The sequence below is a fragment of the Micropterus salmoides genome, unplaced genomic scaffold (genome assembly GCF_014851395.1).
Source record: "Micropterus salmoides isolate LMB-PRFRI ecotype aquatic unplaced genomic scaffold, ASM1485139v1 Ms_hic_scaffold_5, whole genome shotgun sequence".
Lineage (NCBI taxonomy): Eukaryota > Metazoa > Chordata > Actinopteri > Centrarchiformes > Centrarchidae > Micropterus > Micropterus salmoides.
Window position 1 is genome coordinate 36,054,543 of NW_024044237.1, and position 13,411 is coordinate 36,067,953.

The 13,411-nt window shown below is 44.2% G+C and overlaps 1 protein-coding gene across 1 annotated transcript in view; it reads right to left on the reverse strand.

The window, feature by feature from the left end:
* The window catches only part of tgfbi (transforming growth factor, beta-induced), a 37,505-nt gene that overhangs the window by 12,892 nt on the left and 11,202 nt on the right, over positions 1 to 13,411 (reverse strand). The window contains exons 3-10 of the mRNA XM_038699437.1: positions 9,354 to 9,418; positions 8,867 to 9,024; positions 8,154 to 8,318; positions 4,239 to 4,385; positions 3,997 to 4,138; positions 3,647 to 3,859; positions 2,255 to 2,392; positions 1,139 to 1,281 (exon numbers count right to left, since the gene is read on the reverse strand). Of these exons, the coding sequence (XP_038555365.1) occupies positions 1,139 to 1,281; positions 2,255 to 2,392; positions 3,647 to 3,859; positions 3,997 to 4,138; positions 4,239 to 4,385; positions 8,154 to 8,318; positions 8,867 to 9,024; positions 9,354 to 9,418 (1,171 nt within the window). The remainder of the gene's footprint in view (positions 1 to 1,138; positions 1,282 to 2,254; positions 2,393 to 3,646; positions 3,860 to 3,996; positions 4,139 to 4,238; positions 4,386 to 8,153; positions 8,319 to 8,866; positions 9,025 to 9,353; positions 9,419 to 13,411) is intronic.

Genomic DNA, 13,411 nt, shown 5'->3' on the forward strand with positions numbered 1-13,411 from the left:
GAAACCAGCAGAGCGACGTCACCTGTACCGCCAGAAACCAGCAGTCGGCCCCGATGTGCAAGACCTTCATTTTATTTCTGCGGTCGTCTCTCTGATTCACACTTTGGATGACATCATCGCTACATGTGGTCGCAGCAATGAGGCTGCAGCGCACACAACCATGCAGTCACCACGCTTCCTGCCAGCCGTCGTTCTTTTGAAAAATCTTTCTTAAATGAAATAAAGGTTGATGTTTGTTCTCAGACGCGTCACTGCCTCAGAATATGCAGAGTAATGTTCCTCTGCAGCAGCTCGGCCTGCAGCTTCAGGGGTTCAGCACTAACACAGAAACTGGGTTTGATTCATGCGTTTGTTAAAGCTATTAATGAAAAGCAGCCTTAAACTCAGCGACCTCAGATGAAGACACAATATTTATGGCCAGTGAAGACAGACGATCCGCTCAGCAACAGGCGTGTCGGTCATGGAGGCTGATCTGTTCTCACAACAGCTGATTCGATTTCAAACTCGGACAGGAAGCAGTTCATAAAACATCAGGACTCTGACAATGTGGGAAAAGGCTTGACGTGAACGTGTTTGAAGTTACAGTCAATAAAAAGTGGTTTTCTCCAGGAAAATGAAGCTCACTGTGTCTCATTCCTGGTTGGATTTCTCACGTCAGGAACTGATGAACAAGCTGCTTCTTGTTGTGACTCAGCTGAAACAACCACCACACAAAACACAAAGCTACGACTCGGCGGCGCGAACGCACGGAGGAGCCGCTCAGGCGCCCGCAGCTTCATCCAGCCTGGTCGTCAGACGAGGTCAAAGGTCAACCCAAAGCTTCCCCTGCAGGAGTCAGCCGGCGTCACCGGCTTCTGACACAGAGCTGCTGTCTGCATACGATGCGTTCAGGGACAGGACGCAGTGTGGGTCACTGAGATTATTACAACTCAAAAATGGCCAAAACCATCTGGAGGCCGAAGCTGAGTCCTACAGAAACATCTTCACCCGCTTCAGAAGCAAAGCAGCCTTCATGAAAACCATGCTGACTAAACATCTACGCACACAAGAAGAACCTGACAGCAGGTGTTTCAGGGCGGGAGATGCATGCTTCTCTCTCATTGGCTGATGAATCAAGAGTTATAGAAGAAGGTCTCACGTTTCTGTAGACGAAGACTCGGAGTTTGAGGCCCCCCAGCGTCTCCAGCTCCTGGCCGTCGTACAGAGACTTAGAGGACAGCTGCTCCTTCAGGATGTGATTGGTCATCAGCCTCCTCATGTCAGGCGTCATCGTCAGACTGCCTGTTAAAGAAACACAGGTAAATAACAACAGAGGACTGAACCCTGTGGCCACTTTATTAGGTACACCTGAAATTTAGCCATAAATGAAACTTTTACAAAGCTCCTTATGTGTTTATTACTGAGCTCATCGTTAGCGTGGCGTTGTCCTGGACTACATGTAGGAGCCAAAATAGCAGTTTTTCATTTATATTTAAAGAACAGTAGTTATTATTTCAAGACTTCCCATATTTTTGGTTCTAATCTGGCCACTGATTGGCTAATCAGCCTCACCATAGTAGCTGTGAGTGTGGTGTAATTAATAAAGTGAGGTTGGAAACAGGAGTGGAGTTTTAACCTTATTTGATATAATTTTGAGTTAATAGGCTACTATTTCTTTTCCCTCGTTTACACTACACACACGTGCATTAACCTACAATGTTTTGGTAGCATCATAGGTCAAGTTTTATTTTTGTAGTTAGGATATTAGAGTTAAATTATTATTTCAAACGGCGAACACAGAAAGCTGGATCGGCGAAAAGGAACAAGGGTGAGTTAAAACTACTCTTCTGGTGCTGGGACAGTGGCTATAATATTGAAATGGAATAGCCACTGCCCTATATTATACGGAGACGTGTTTCTATTTTTCTATTTTTATAAAATTATACGCATCAGAAAAGTCCAACATTTGGATTGGATTATGTTTGACTGCACAGGTGTACCTAATAAAGTGGACACTAAGTGAATGTTATGGCTGTAGTGAAGCAAAGAAGGCAACAAGTCTGAATTTCATTCATTCTATACGGAATACATCAGTCAAAATCAAAAATGCACAAACTAAGTCCAATTTGGTCCCAGTTCAGCAAAACCATCCGATCAGGATAATATGAGATCGTTCATTTTGCTTAACTGTCATTTCAATTCTATTCAGTGTTTCTGTGGGGACCCGGGTGGTGTCCCGGAGGTCAAAGGTCGAGATGCTGAGAGAGCGCGTTACCTTTGAAGGCTTCGTCCAGAGGGGCCAGCATGGTCAGGGGCTCGGAGCCCGTCAGGTGGGAGGTCAGACCGGCTTCAACAAACAGCTTGGCTGCAGTAGCGACAGTTGACCCTTCAGCCAGCTCCAGCAGAACTTTAGCTGAAAAACGTCAAACGCAGAGTCAGAGTTGTTGTAGTTTCACATTTTTCATTAGTTTTTATTCTTATTTCCTTTTGAATTTTTGTTTTCAAGTTAAGTTTTGCTTCATTTTTAAAGCAGGTTTGCTAGTTTAGATTTAGTGTCAGTGTTAGTTTTAGGCTTTTTGTCAATCATGCTGCTCAGACTGGGTTAGCTTCTGTTTCTGGGGGGGGAGGGTCTTTGCGTTCTCTCTTACCTTGTATAAGCTTTTCCAATGGACTTTCAAATTGGTAGGATTTTTTCCCCTTTAGAAAAGTTCCACATATTTCATCACCTCAAACTGAAGGGCTCTTGCTCTCATCTGAGACACAGTTATTTTCAGAGTAATCCCAAATGGGACTCTTAATGGACCAAAAACTGGCTAGAGATAGATTTCATATCCACCGATAATACTCAGCTTGTCGGCCCAATTAAATAAATTGACAACGACGAGAACTGAAGACATTTACTCAGAAATATTAGTTTAGTTAGTTTTGCAAACAGACGATACAGTTTCATTTATTGTTTTTTTTATTTCAGTTAATGAAAATGTTTTTTCAAACCTAGTGTTTGTTATTTCATTAGTTTTCCTTAACCATGACACCCTTGACACAAGTCAACGTGACTATATAATACTGATAGAGCTGCAACCCAAAGTAGAGAGACCACCTCTAAACAGGGGGGAGGTCTGAGACACCACTTATCCCTCCACCTACAACGCTGTCCTTTCATCTCTTCCCAGGAAAACAAACACTCACCTTTGGCTTCAGGCCTTTCAGACTACTACAACGACCACAACGACTGTCGTACAGCCAGGAGCATTGACGAACCAAGCAGTATCCATCACCGTGATAACGACCCCACAGAGGTTAAATAGTGAAACATCTTTCAGTATCTTTAACAAAGTCCAGCTGCCCCAGATTTGAACCCACCTTTAAATAAATTTACACCTGAGAATCTTCACAGACAGCTAGTACTACATATACTACTACCAGTGTTTCCACTACCATTACTATTGGGCGGTAACAGTGGATGTACTATTATGTACTTAAGTACAGAGGTAATCTCAGTATTAGATAAAGTAATAGTGGTATTAGTAGTGGGTAGTGTGTGCAGCTCAGCGATGTGGTGGATGACTATTTCAGTTTAGTTTGGATGTGTTGTACTGCAGTTATGACATCACTACTCTTAGTACTAGATGCAGTACTAGTGTACTGACTCATCCCTGACTAGTACCTGAGTCAGGGATGAGCAGCTCGTTGATGTAGTGGATGACTCCGTTGGTTCCCAGCTGGTCTTTCTTGGTGATGATGGCCTTCCCGTTCAGAGTCATCTGGTCTCCGTCACAGCCGACCTCCAGCACGGTGCCCTGCAGAGTCTCCATCGGAGCCCCCGTCACGATCGACTCCGCGCAGTGCATTTGATTCAGCATGTGGTAGTTCAGCAGGTCTGAGGGGGGTGGACAGGTACACAAGAGGACTAACGTCAGAGCCAAGATCCTCAAGTTCATAGTTGGCCTGAAACTACAAACACAACAAACAGTAATCAGCTGTGTAACAAAACACAGAGTGCCTCCTGCTGGTCACCTCGCAGAGCCACGGGGTCTCCCAGGATCCTGTTCAGGGTCTCCTGAGGAATCTTCTCGAATGCCTCGTTTGTGGGAGCGAAGATGGTGTACTGACCCTCGTTCTCCAACATGGCGGTCAGACCGGCAGCGGCCATCGCCGTCTGAAACACAGAAACACAGCACAGGAAGTCAGTGACTTCTTCTCCGCCTTCTAATGTGGCTCTGGGTAAGACTCATTGATTGGCTGAGAGATGAACTCACACGCAGAGTCTCCAGGTCGTCGTCGACGTCGATGAGCGTGTTCACGTTGTTGGAGATGGCGGTAATGACACGGTCGACCACGTGCACGATGCCGTTGGTGGCATGTTGGTCGGGTTTGATCAGACGAGCGCAGTTCACGGTCACAATCTGAGGACACGAGGAAGAGTTCTGTTAATCTACTGATCATCGACTTTCACAGAGAAAATGCTGAGGCTCCAATGGAGCTCCAGTGCAGGTCAGATTCATACTGTGACTATACAGTGAATCATAATGTTACAGCGTGATGTTACAGCGTGATGTTACAGTGTGTGTTACAGCGTGATGTTACAGCGTGATGTTACAGTGTGTGTTACAGCGTGATGTTACAGCGTGTGGTTACAGCGTGTGTTTACAGCGTGATGTTACAGCGTGATGTTACAGCGTGAGTTACAGCGTGATGTTACAGCGTGATGTTACAGCGTGATGTTACAGCGTGTGTTTACAGCGTGATGTTACAGCGTGTGTTTACAGCGTGATGTTACAGCGTGATGTTACAGCGTGATGTTACAGCGTGATGTTACAGCGTGTGTTTACAGCGTGTGTTTACAGCGTGATGTTATAGCGTGTGTTTACAGCGTGTGTTTACAGCGTGATGTTACAGCGTGTGTTTACAGCGTGATGTTACAGCGTGTGTTTACAGCGTGATGTTACAGCGTGTGTTTACAGCGTGATGTTACAGCGTGATGTTACAGCGTGATGTTACAGCGTGATGTTACAGCGTGTGTTTACAGCGTGTGTTTACAGCGTGTGTTTACAGCGTGATGTTACAGCGTGATGTTACAGCGTGATGTTACAGCGTGTGTTTACAGCGTGTGTTTACAGCGTGTGTTACAATGTGTGTTACAATGTGTGTTACAGTGTGAGTTGCAGTGTGTGTTGATAGTGTTTCAGCGTGATGTTACAGTGTGTGTTACAGTGTGATGTTACAGTGTGTGTTACAGTGTGATGTTACAGTGTGTGTTACAGTGTGATGTTACAGTGTGATGTTACAGTGTGATGTTACAGTGTGATGTTACAGTGTGTGTTACAGTGTGAGTTGCAGTGTGATGTTACAGTGTGAGTTGCAGTGTGATGTTACAGTGTGATGTTACAGTGTGTGTTGATAGTGTTTCAGTGTGATGTTACAGTGTGAGTTGCAGTGTGATGTTACAGTGTGTGTTGATAGTGTTTCAGTGTGATGTTACAGTGTGATGTTACAGTGTGAGTTGCAGTGTGATGTTACAGTGTGTGTTGATAGTGTTTCAGTGTGATGTTACAGTGTGATGTTACAGCGTGATGTTACAGTGTGATGTTACAGTGTGTGTTGATAGTGTTTCAGTGTGATGTTACAGTGTGATGTTACAGCGTGATGTTACAGTGTGTGTTGATAGTGTTTCAGTGTGATGTTACAGTGTGTGTTGATAGTGTTTCAGCGTGATGTTACAGCGTGATGTTACAGTGTGTGTTACAGTGAGTTGCAGTGTGATGTTACAGTGTGTGTTGATAGTGTTTCAGTGTGATGTTACAGTGTGTGTTGATAGTGTTTCAGTGTGATGTTACAGTGTGTGTTGATAGTGTTTCAGTGTGATGTTACAGTGTGTGTTGATAGTGTTTCAGTGTGATGTTACAGTGTGTGTTGATAGTGTTTCAGCGTGATGTTACAGCGTGATGTTACAGTGTGTGTTACAGTGAGTTGCAGTGTGATGTTACAGTGTGTGTTGATAGTGTTTCAGTGTGATGTTACAGTGTGTGTTGATAGTGTTTCAGTGTGATGTTACAGTGTGTGTTGATAGTGTTTCAGTGTGATGTTACAGTGTGTGTTGATAGTGTTTCAGTGTGATGTTACAGTGTGTGTTGATAGTGTTTCAGCGTGATGTTACAGCGTGATGTTACAGTGTGTGTTACAGTGAGTTGCAGTGTGATGTTACAGTGTGTGTTGATAGTGTTTCAGTGTGATGTTACAGTGTGTGTTGATAGTGTTTCAGTGTGATGTTACAGTGTGTGTTGATAGTGTTTCAGTGTGATGTTACAGTGTGATGTTTCAGTGTGATGTTTCAGTGTGATGTTACAGTGTGTGTTGATAGTGTTTCAGTGTGATGTTACAGTGTGTGTTGATAGTGTTTCAGTGTGATGTTACAGTGTGATGTTTCAGTGTGATGTTACAGTGTGAGTTACAGTGTGAGTTACAGTGTGATGTTACAGTGTGATGTTACAGTGTGATGTTTCAGTGTGATGTTACAGTGTGATGTTACAGTGTGAGTTACAGTGTGAGTTACAGTGTGATGTTACAGTGTGAGTTACAGTGTGATGTTTCAGTGTGAGTTACAGTGTGATGTTGCAGTGTGTGTTGATAGTGTTTCAGCGTGATGTTACAGTGTGTGTTACAGTGTGATGTTGCAGGGTGTGTTACAGTGTGTGTTGCAGTGTTACAGCGTGATGTTACAGTGTGATGTTACAGTGTGTGTTACAGCGTGATGTTACAGTGTGATGTTACAGTGTGTGTTACAGTGTGAGTTACAGTGTGTGTTACAGTGTGAGTTACAGTGTGAGTTACAGTGTGATGTTGCAGTGTGTGTTGATAGTGTTTCAGCGTGATGTTACAGCGTGATGTTACAGTGTGTGTTACAGTGAGTTGCAGTGTGATGTTACAGTGTGATGTTACAGTGTGTGTTACAGTGTGAGTTACAGTGTGATGTTACAGTGTGATGTTACAGTGTGTGTTACAGTGTGAGTTACAGTGTGAGTTACAGTGTGATGTTGCAGTGTGTGTTGATAGTGTTTCAGCGTGATGTTACAGCGTGATGTTACAGTGTGTGTTGATAGTGTTACAGTGTGATGTTGCAGTGTGTGTTGATAGTGTTTCAGTGTGATGTTACAGTGTGTGTTGATAGTGTTTCAGTGTGATGTTACAGTGTGATGTTTCAGTGTGATGTTTCAGTGTGATGTTACAGTGTGTGTTGATAGTGTTTCAGTGTGATGTTACAGTGTGTGTTGATAGTGTTTCAGTGTGATGTTACAGTGTGATGTTTCAGTGTGATGTTACAGTGTGAGTTACAGTGTGATGTTACAGTGTGATGTTACAGTGTGATGTTACAGTGTGATGTTACAGTGTGAGTTACAGTGTGATGTTACAGTGTGAGTTACAGTGTGAGTTACAGTGTGATGTTACAGTGTGAGTTACAGTGTGATGTTTCAGTGTGAGTTACAGTGTGATGTTGCAGTGTGTGTTGATAGTGTTTCAGCGTGATGTTACAGTGTGTGTTACAGTGTGATGTTGCAGGGTGTGTTACAGTGTGTGTTGCAGTGTTACAGCGTGATGTTACAGTGTGATGTTACAGTGTGTGTTACAGCGTGATGTTACAGTGTGATGTTACAGTGTGTGTTACAGTGTGAGTTACAGTGTGTGTTACAGTGTGAGTTACAGTGTGAGTTACAGTGTGATGTTGCAGTGTGTGTTGATAGTGTTTCAGCGTGATGTTACAGCGTGATGTTACAGTGTGTGTTACAGTGAGTTGCAGTGTGATGTTACAGTGTGATGTTACAGTGTGTGTTACAGTGTGATGTTACAGTGTGATGTTACAGTGTGATGTTACAGTGTGTGTTACAGTGTGAGTTACAGTGTGATGTTGCAGTGTGTGTTGATAGTGTTTCAGCGTGATGTTACAGCGTGATGTTACAGTGTGTGTTACAGTGTGATGTTGCAGTGTGTGTTGATAGTGTTTCAGCGTGATGTTACAGTGTGTGTTACAGTGTGATGTTGCAGTGTGTGTTGATAGTGTTTCAGCGTGATGTTACAGTGTGTGTTGCAGGGTGTGTTACAGTGTGTGTTACAGTGTTACAGCGTGATGTTACAGTACGTGTTGCAGGGTGTTGCAGTGTTTGTGATTCGCCACTGACCCCATTAGAGTAGTGGTGGATGTGGACGGGGAAGTCCTGGTACATGGAGTTGAAGGAGGATCCGTGTTTCAGCTCCTCGGAGGTCAGTCGGCGGTTCACCATGTGGTAATGAAGAGCGTTCAGCAGCTCGATGTTCACGTTGCTCACCAGAGCGTCCAGGATCTCCTGCAACACAACATCACCGTCAGGAAAAAAAGCTCATATTGCCAAAGCATTATCTTCTCAGTGAAGTGAGCACGACATTTATGTCACGTGCACAACATCTGAGACGAACGCAGTTTTGAATGAAATCTGATGATAAATGAAGCCTCAGAAAAAAGTCTGTGGGGTTGTTACTAGCAGTGTTGGAAATGGGATGAAAGGATGCAGTAAACTCTCTATCGACACACCCTACTGAGAGGAAAGGAGAAAAGGAAACAAGGAGAGGAGAACATGCGTTTGTCAGTAGATCTCTGCAGTCTTTGTCATTTTAAGTCTCTTAAGTAAGAGATGTCTGTGGCTCTAATTGGTTCCTCCTGAAGACTTAAATCTTTAAAAACTCCTCACAGATATAAAGTTTCATGTTTAAAAAGATTCAGTAATTTCCTCAAACAGCTGCTCGCTGTAGTTCTGTCAAACCGGAGGAAACAGGGCATTTGTTGGGGACTATTTTCAGCGGCGTATTGATCTATACTTGAGAATGTGGTGCAGCAGGATGGTGGGGTTGTACTGACAGTCGGCAGGGAGGACCAGGCTGCATTGCTCGGGGCGAAGAAGGTGAAGCTTCCGGGACCTTCGACCTCCTCCTTCAGTTTGGCTCGTTCAGTGTACATCTGAGTGGTGGAGGCTCCGACCACGCCCAGAGTGTTGTAGATGTTCACCAGAGGCAGCGCTGCAAAGATATAGATATATAGTCACAAAGAGCATCAACAACCCGCTGCAGAACTCCCACAATGCATTTGTGGCAGGACTGCAGGGAGGACTGATTTTATAAGATGGGTTTTTGTTAAAATGCCCTCATCTTTCTGTTTTTAAAATCTCTCTTTATAATCCAACAGCTCTTTTGTTAGCAACACGTTTTGCAATGAACTTTCTCATTAAGTCTTTTTATGAATTAATCTCTCACTTCAACATGATCAGAGCATTTGTTCAGCATTTTGTTGTTCAGCAAGTTAACAAAGAAAGCCTCTGTGTTCTGAGTGATGGGGTCGGAGGTCATACCAGCAGGACAGCCCTTCTCTCCGGGAATCTTCTCATAACCAGGACAGCACTCGTAGGTGATCACCCTGCAGCAGGAAACAACACATGAGGATCCACTTCTTATCAAACTGTCAGCAGAAACCAGGGCTGAAACGCTTCATCAAGGAACTTCTGACTGCTGAAGGGCGGAGGAAGTCAGTCTGTCAGGAGCGTCTCTTCTCTCTGAGAGCCTCAAAGTCTCCTGAATACGTTAAAGCTGCAGAGTTTATGAACCACAGTGTGAAATGACCGCTAACTGCCAAACTGATGCTGGCAGTGTTCTCTGGAGCTCACAGCCTCTTTTACAGCCTCTTTAACCTTCAGCTTCCCCCTTCACATATTCAGCACATCAGCTAGCACATCTAGCCAGACTGATAAACGACTGATAAAATAATCCATAGCTGCAGCCGCAGCAGAAACCCTCCACTTCCTGGCCCACTTCATGTCTTGGACGCTCTCATTCAGGACTCGCTTTGGGTTTTGCGGTTCTACCTGAACCAGAAGTTCTGCAGGTTTCAGCCTCAGGAAGAAAAACTACACGTCGTTTCTCTATAAAACAGTTTCCAGCTCAGAAGCTCGTAACCTTTCTGTAATATTTCTGCTTCAGGCAGACACATAAACTCCTGTCTGTGTATAATGATGCCAATAAAGTTATGTGCACAGAATCTGTTTCCATGAGACCAGAGACAAAGAGCTTCCCATAATAATCCAGTTCACATGACAGTAAATGTTATTTTATTCTCCAGAGGAAAATGTCCCGCCGGCTCTGATGGAGGTCCGGATCATTCTGAGGACTCGGAGGAAGTGAACCTAGATCAGCCTCAAATCACTAACGCCGGGTGCACATGGGAAGTTTGTAAATCTTAACCAAACTCTGCCTACTAAACGCTTTCAGAGTGGCGTCTCCTGGGCTCTAACAGAATCTCACGTGATCAAACGTGACTTCAGACAGAAGCAAACCCTGTGTTGACCCTGTGTGTGGACAGGCTTCGCTCTCATTCAGATTCTGTCTTTAAACCCGTCACACTACAGGCTGATAATCTGTCCCCACCAGCCTCGGCTCGGGAACGCCCCCCCATAAAAATTTTAAATGTATAAGATCAGTGAGACTAAAAGGTCTAAAATGTTGACTTAAACAAAACCCAGGTTCCAAAGGGAACTCTGGCAGCAGAAGCAAAATGTTTCAGGAGGACTGAAACGATACATGAAGCGTTTGAGCTTCACTGCAGCGAATGGCGCATGTGGGCCGTAATGAAGCGTGGAGTCCGGGCAGAACCCTTCATGACTTCCTGTAGAGATTTCCATAATAAATGTGGTTCAGACGTCTGGGCTCATAAAGCTCATGTCCTCAGAGAGAAGAAGAATCTGCAGCCAGACCAGACGCCTGACAGGGGACCCACACCCACCGCCAGGAAAAACACTAAACCACCAGGAGCCTCCGCCGGGCTCCTCGCTTCCTGTTCCAAAATAAAACGTCACAGAGGAAGAAGATTAATAAACATCAGGAGCGCTTATGAAATAAATCACAAGATGAGGTTTTCTCAGGAAGGCCAGGACTTAATGATTTAACAGCATCAGGCTGAGCTCACAGAGAAGAGCTTTCTGACGTTTGTGTGTGGATCACAGAAACTCAAAGAAACAGACAGACGTCTCACTGCGACCACTTTCACAGGTTTCAAGCAGAAATGTAAATATCTCATCACAAATTTGTCAAGATTAAAAAGTTTCAACCAGAAGTCTGTATAGTAACCACAGGACTTCAAAGCAGGACGACGACCTGGGAAGTACAACAACAAGTATCTGGTACTGGTCAGGAAGGAGAGAAATGTCACTACCTGTGTCCCCTATGTGGCGCTAGAGAACACCTGCTAATCATAGAATAGGCTTTCATCCTGTTGCCAGTGGGTGGCGCTATGACTTTGAGCGAATGTTGGCGTATGTATGTGTTCAGGGTGATCCTGCAGGGTGATGTGTTCCTACATGAAAAGTCTGTTGCAGATGTGAGCACGTACACTTTAAACAACTTCCTGTTTCACGGCGAATCATCAATTTTCTACACTATGCCACGAACACGCCCATTGCCGAAAACTCACAGACAGCACAACTTTTTCTTGTCAATGCCTTTAGAAGTCGATTCGATTAATTCCCTAGGAGGAGCTCGTTAAAGTACGTAACCTGTAAATTGTCCAAAATGGCCGTTATTTCAAAATGGCTGACTTCCTGCTCCTAGAGGCTTTTTGATAGGCCTGGACATGATACATCTGCCACTACATTTTGTACAAATCTGGGAAAGCTGGCCCGGCGGCTGTTCTGTGGGGGGCAATAGCGAGCAATTTGGCACAACCACGCACGAAAAAAAACCAAAAACACGACACGTAGATTTTCACCACCTTTGAATTTTGTGCGAGTTTGTGACTTTGAGATATTAAGCTTCCAAAATTGAGCTTACTTTGCAAAAAAAGTTTCAATAGGGTCCTCGCAAGATTCATGCTCGGGCTCTTAAAACAAATGTTCAACAAATGTTTGATTTAATTCATCTGAATCACGAATGAATCATCACCTAATGTTTCTACTAAGGTATTTATTTTGTTGAGGAAAAGTGACTGAAAACAGATTTTACTTAATTTTTCTCGTGCATATTTATTAAAACAGATTTAATCAGAGTAGTTCTGAATGTTCTGCCTCAGATTTGTGATCCTCTGTTTGGCATCAAGAGTTTGTTCTGAGCAGAAAGAAAAGTTTAAAACCAAAAATCTGCCTTTAAACCTGAAAGAAAGACCTGACTTTTATCCTGATAATAATCGATATCCAATGATATGAACATTTTTAATCGCCCAGCTCTACTCCACACACATCTAAAGATTTTCAGCTCTTCACTTTCAGTCGCCGCTTCATGTACGGCAGCGTTTACTCATCACGGCCGTTTCTGTTTATCCACAAACTACTTTTATGCCTCAAACAGGAAACAGGAAACTCTTTCTACTGATATTTCTACATAAAAACAGGTAAAGTTTATGTCTCAAGCCTCTTGGGCCTCAGGTCTGTCAGGTCAAAAAGGAAAGTCCCAGAGCTCCTGCAGCCTTTTATCACGACGGCCGTAAAGTGTAAACAGACGGCGATCAGCTACTGACTGTGAGTGTGCGAGTGTCGAACACACACTGGACTGATTATCAAACCAGATGGAAACTCGACTCCCGTTTGGTCTGCAGATAAACAAAGATGGCCGCCATGGATTTCTGACTAAACAAACAGAGCGAGGTCGCAGTAATTCAGCCGACGGGTCGAGCCGCTCGAGAGAAACCTTCCAGAAACATCCTGCAGAGGAAAAGTCTTAAACTTCACTCAGGAGTCAGCGTGAAAGGCTTTTCTGTGGACTGGCTTTGTCGGATGAATTTGCCTGAGAAAAGTTTTCTGGGTCAGTCCAACATGAAACTGCTCCAAACTAAACCAGCCAGGACTCACTGAGGAACATTTGAGGAAGACAAAATGACATTTGCAGGGAGAGAAGACTGGAGAGACGGACAGAAGGAAGGTGTGGACGCTCGTAACGTTGGAAACAAAACAACAAACTGAGCTCACGTCAAGTCCTGAGAGTCTGAAACCTCCCACATCAGCTGTAAGGGAGCGTTTACGAAAGGCAAACACGTTCCACAGATGTGACGAGATCTCCTGCCACGAGATCTCGCAGCCAGCTTGTGACCGAGCGGTAACGAAGCTGGTGGAGTTTCACAATATAAAGATCTAAAAACTGAAGCCCACCTGGCTCTGTTTTGGACTCCTCCTGTCCACAAGTGTCCTACAAGAAAACCCTGAATCCTGATGGTCGGAGACGCTCTGTTGCACTCGAGGGACTGAACGCTGAGCGGCTTTCAGAGTGAAACTGCATCTGAATTCACTGCAGAGACACCAGAGATGGACACCGAGGTGAAGACACATTTACAGCTGGAGTTGAGGTGGGATAAGAGTCCTCATCGCTGCTCAACAAACACATCTTCAGTATATTATTATACTCGTGGGACGGGGGATTAAGTTTTAAGGTG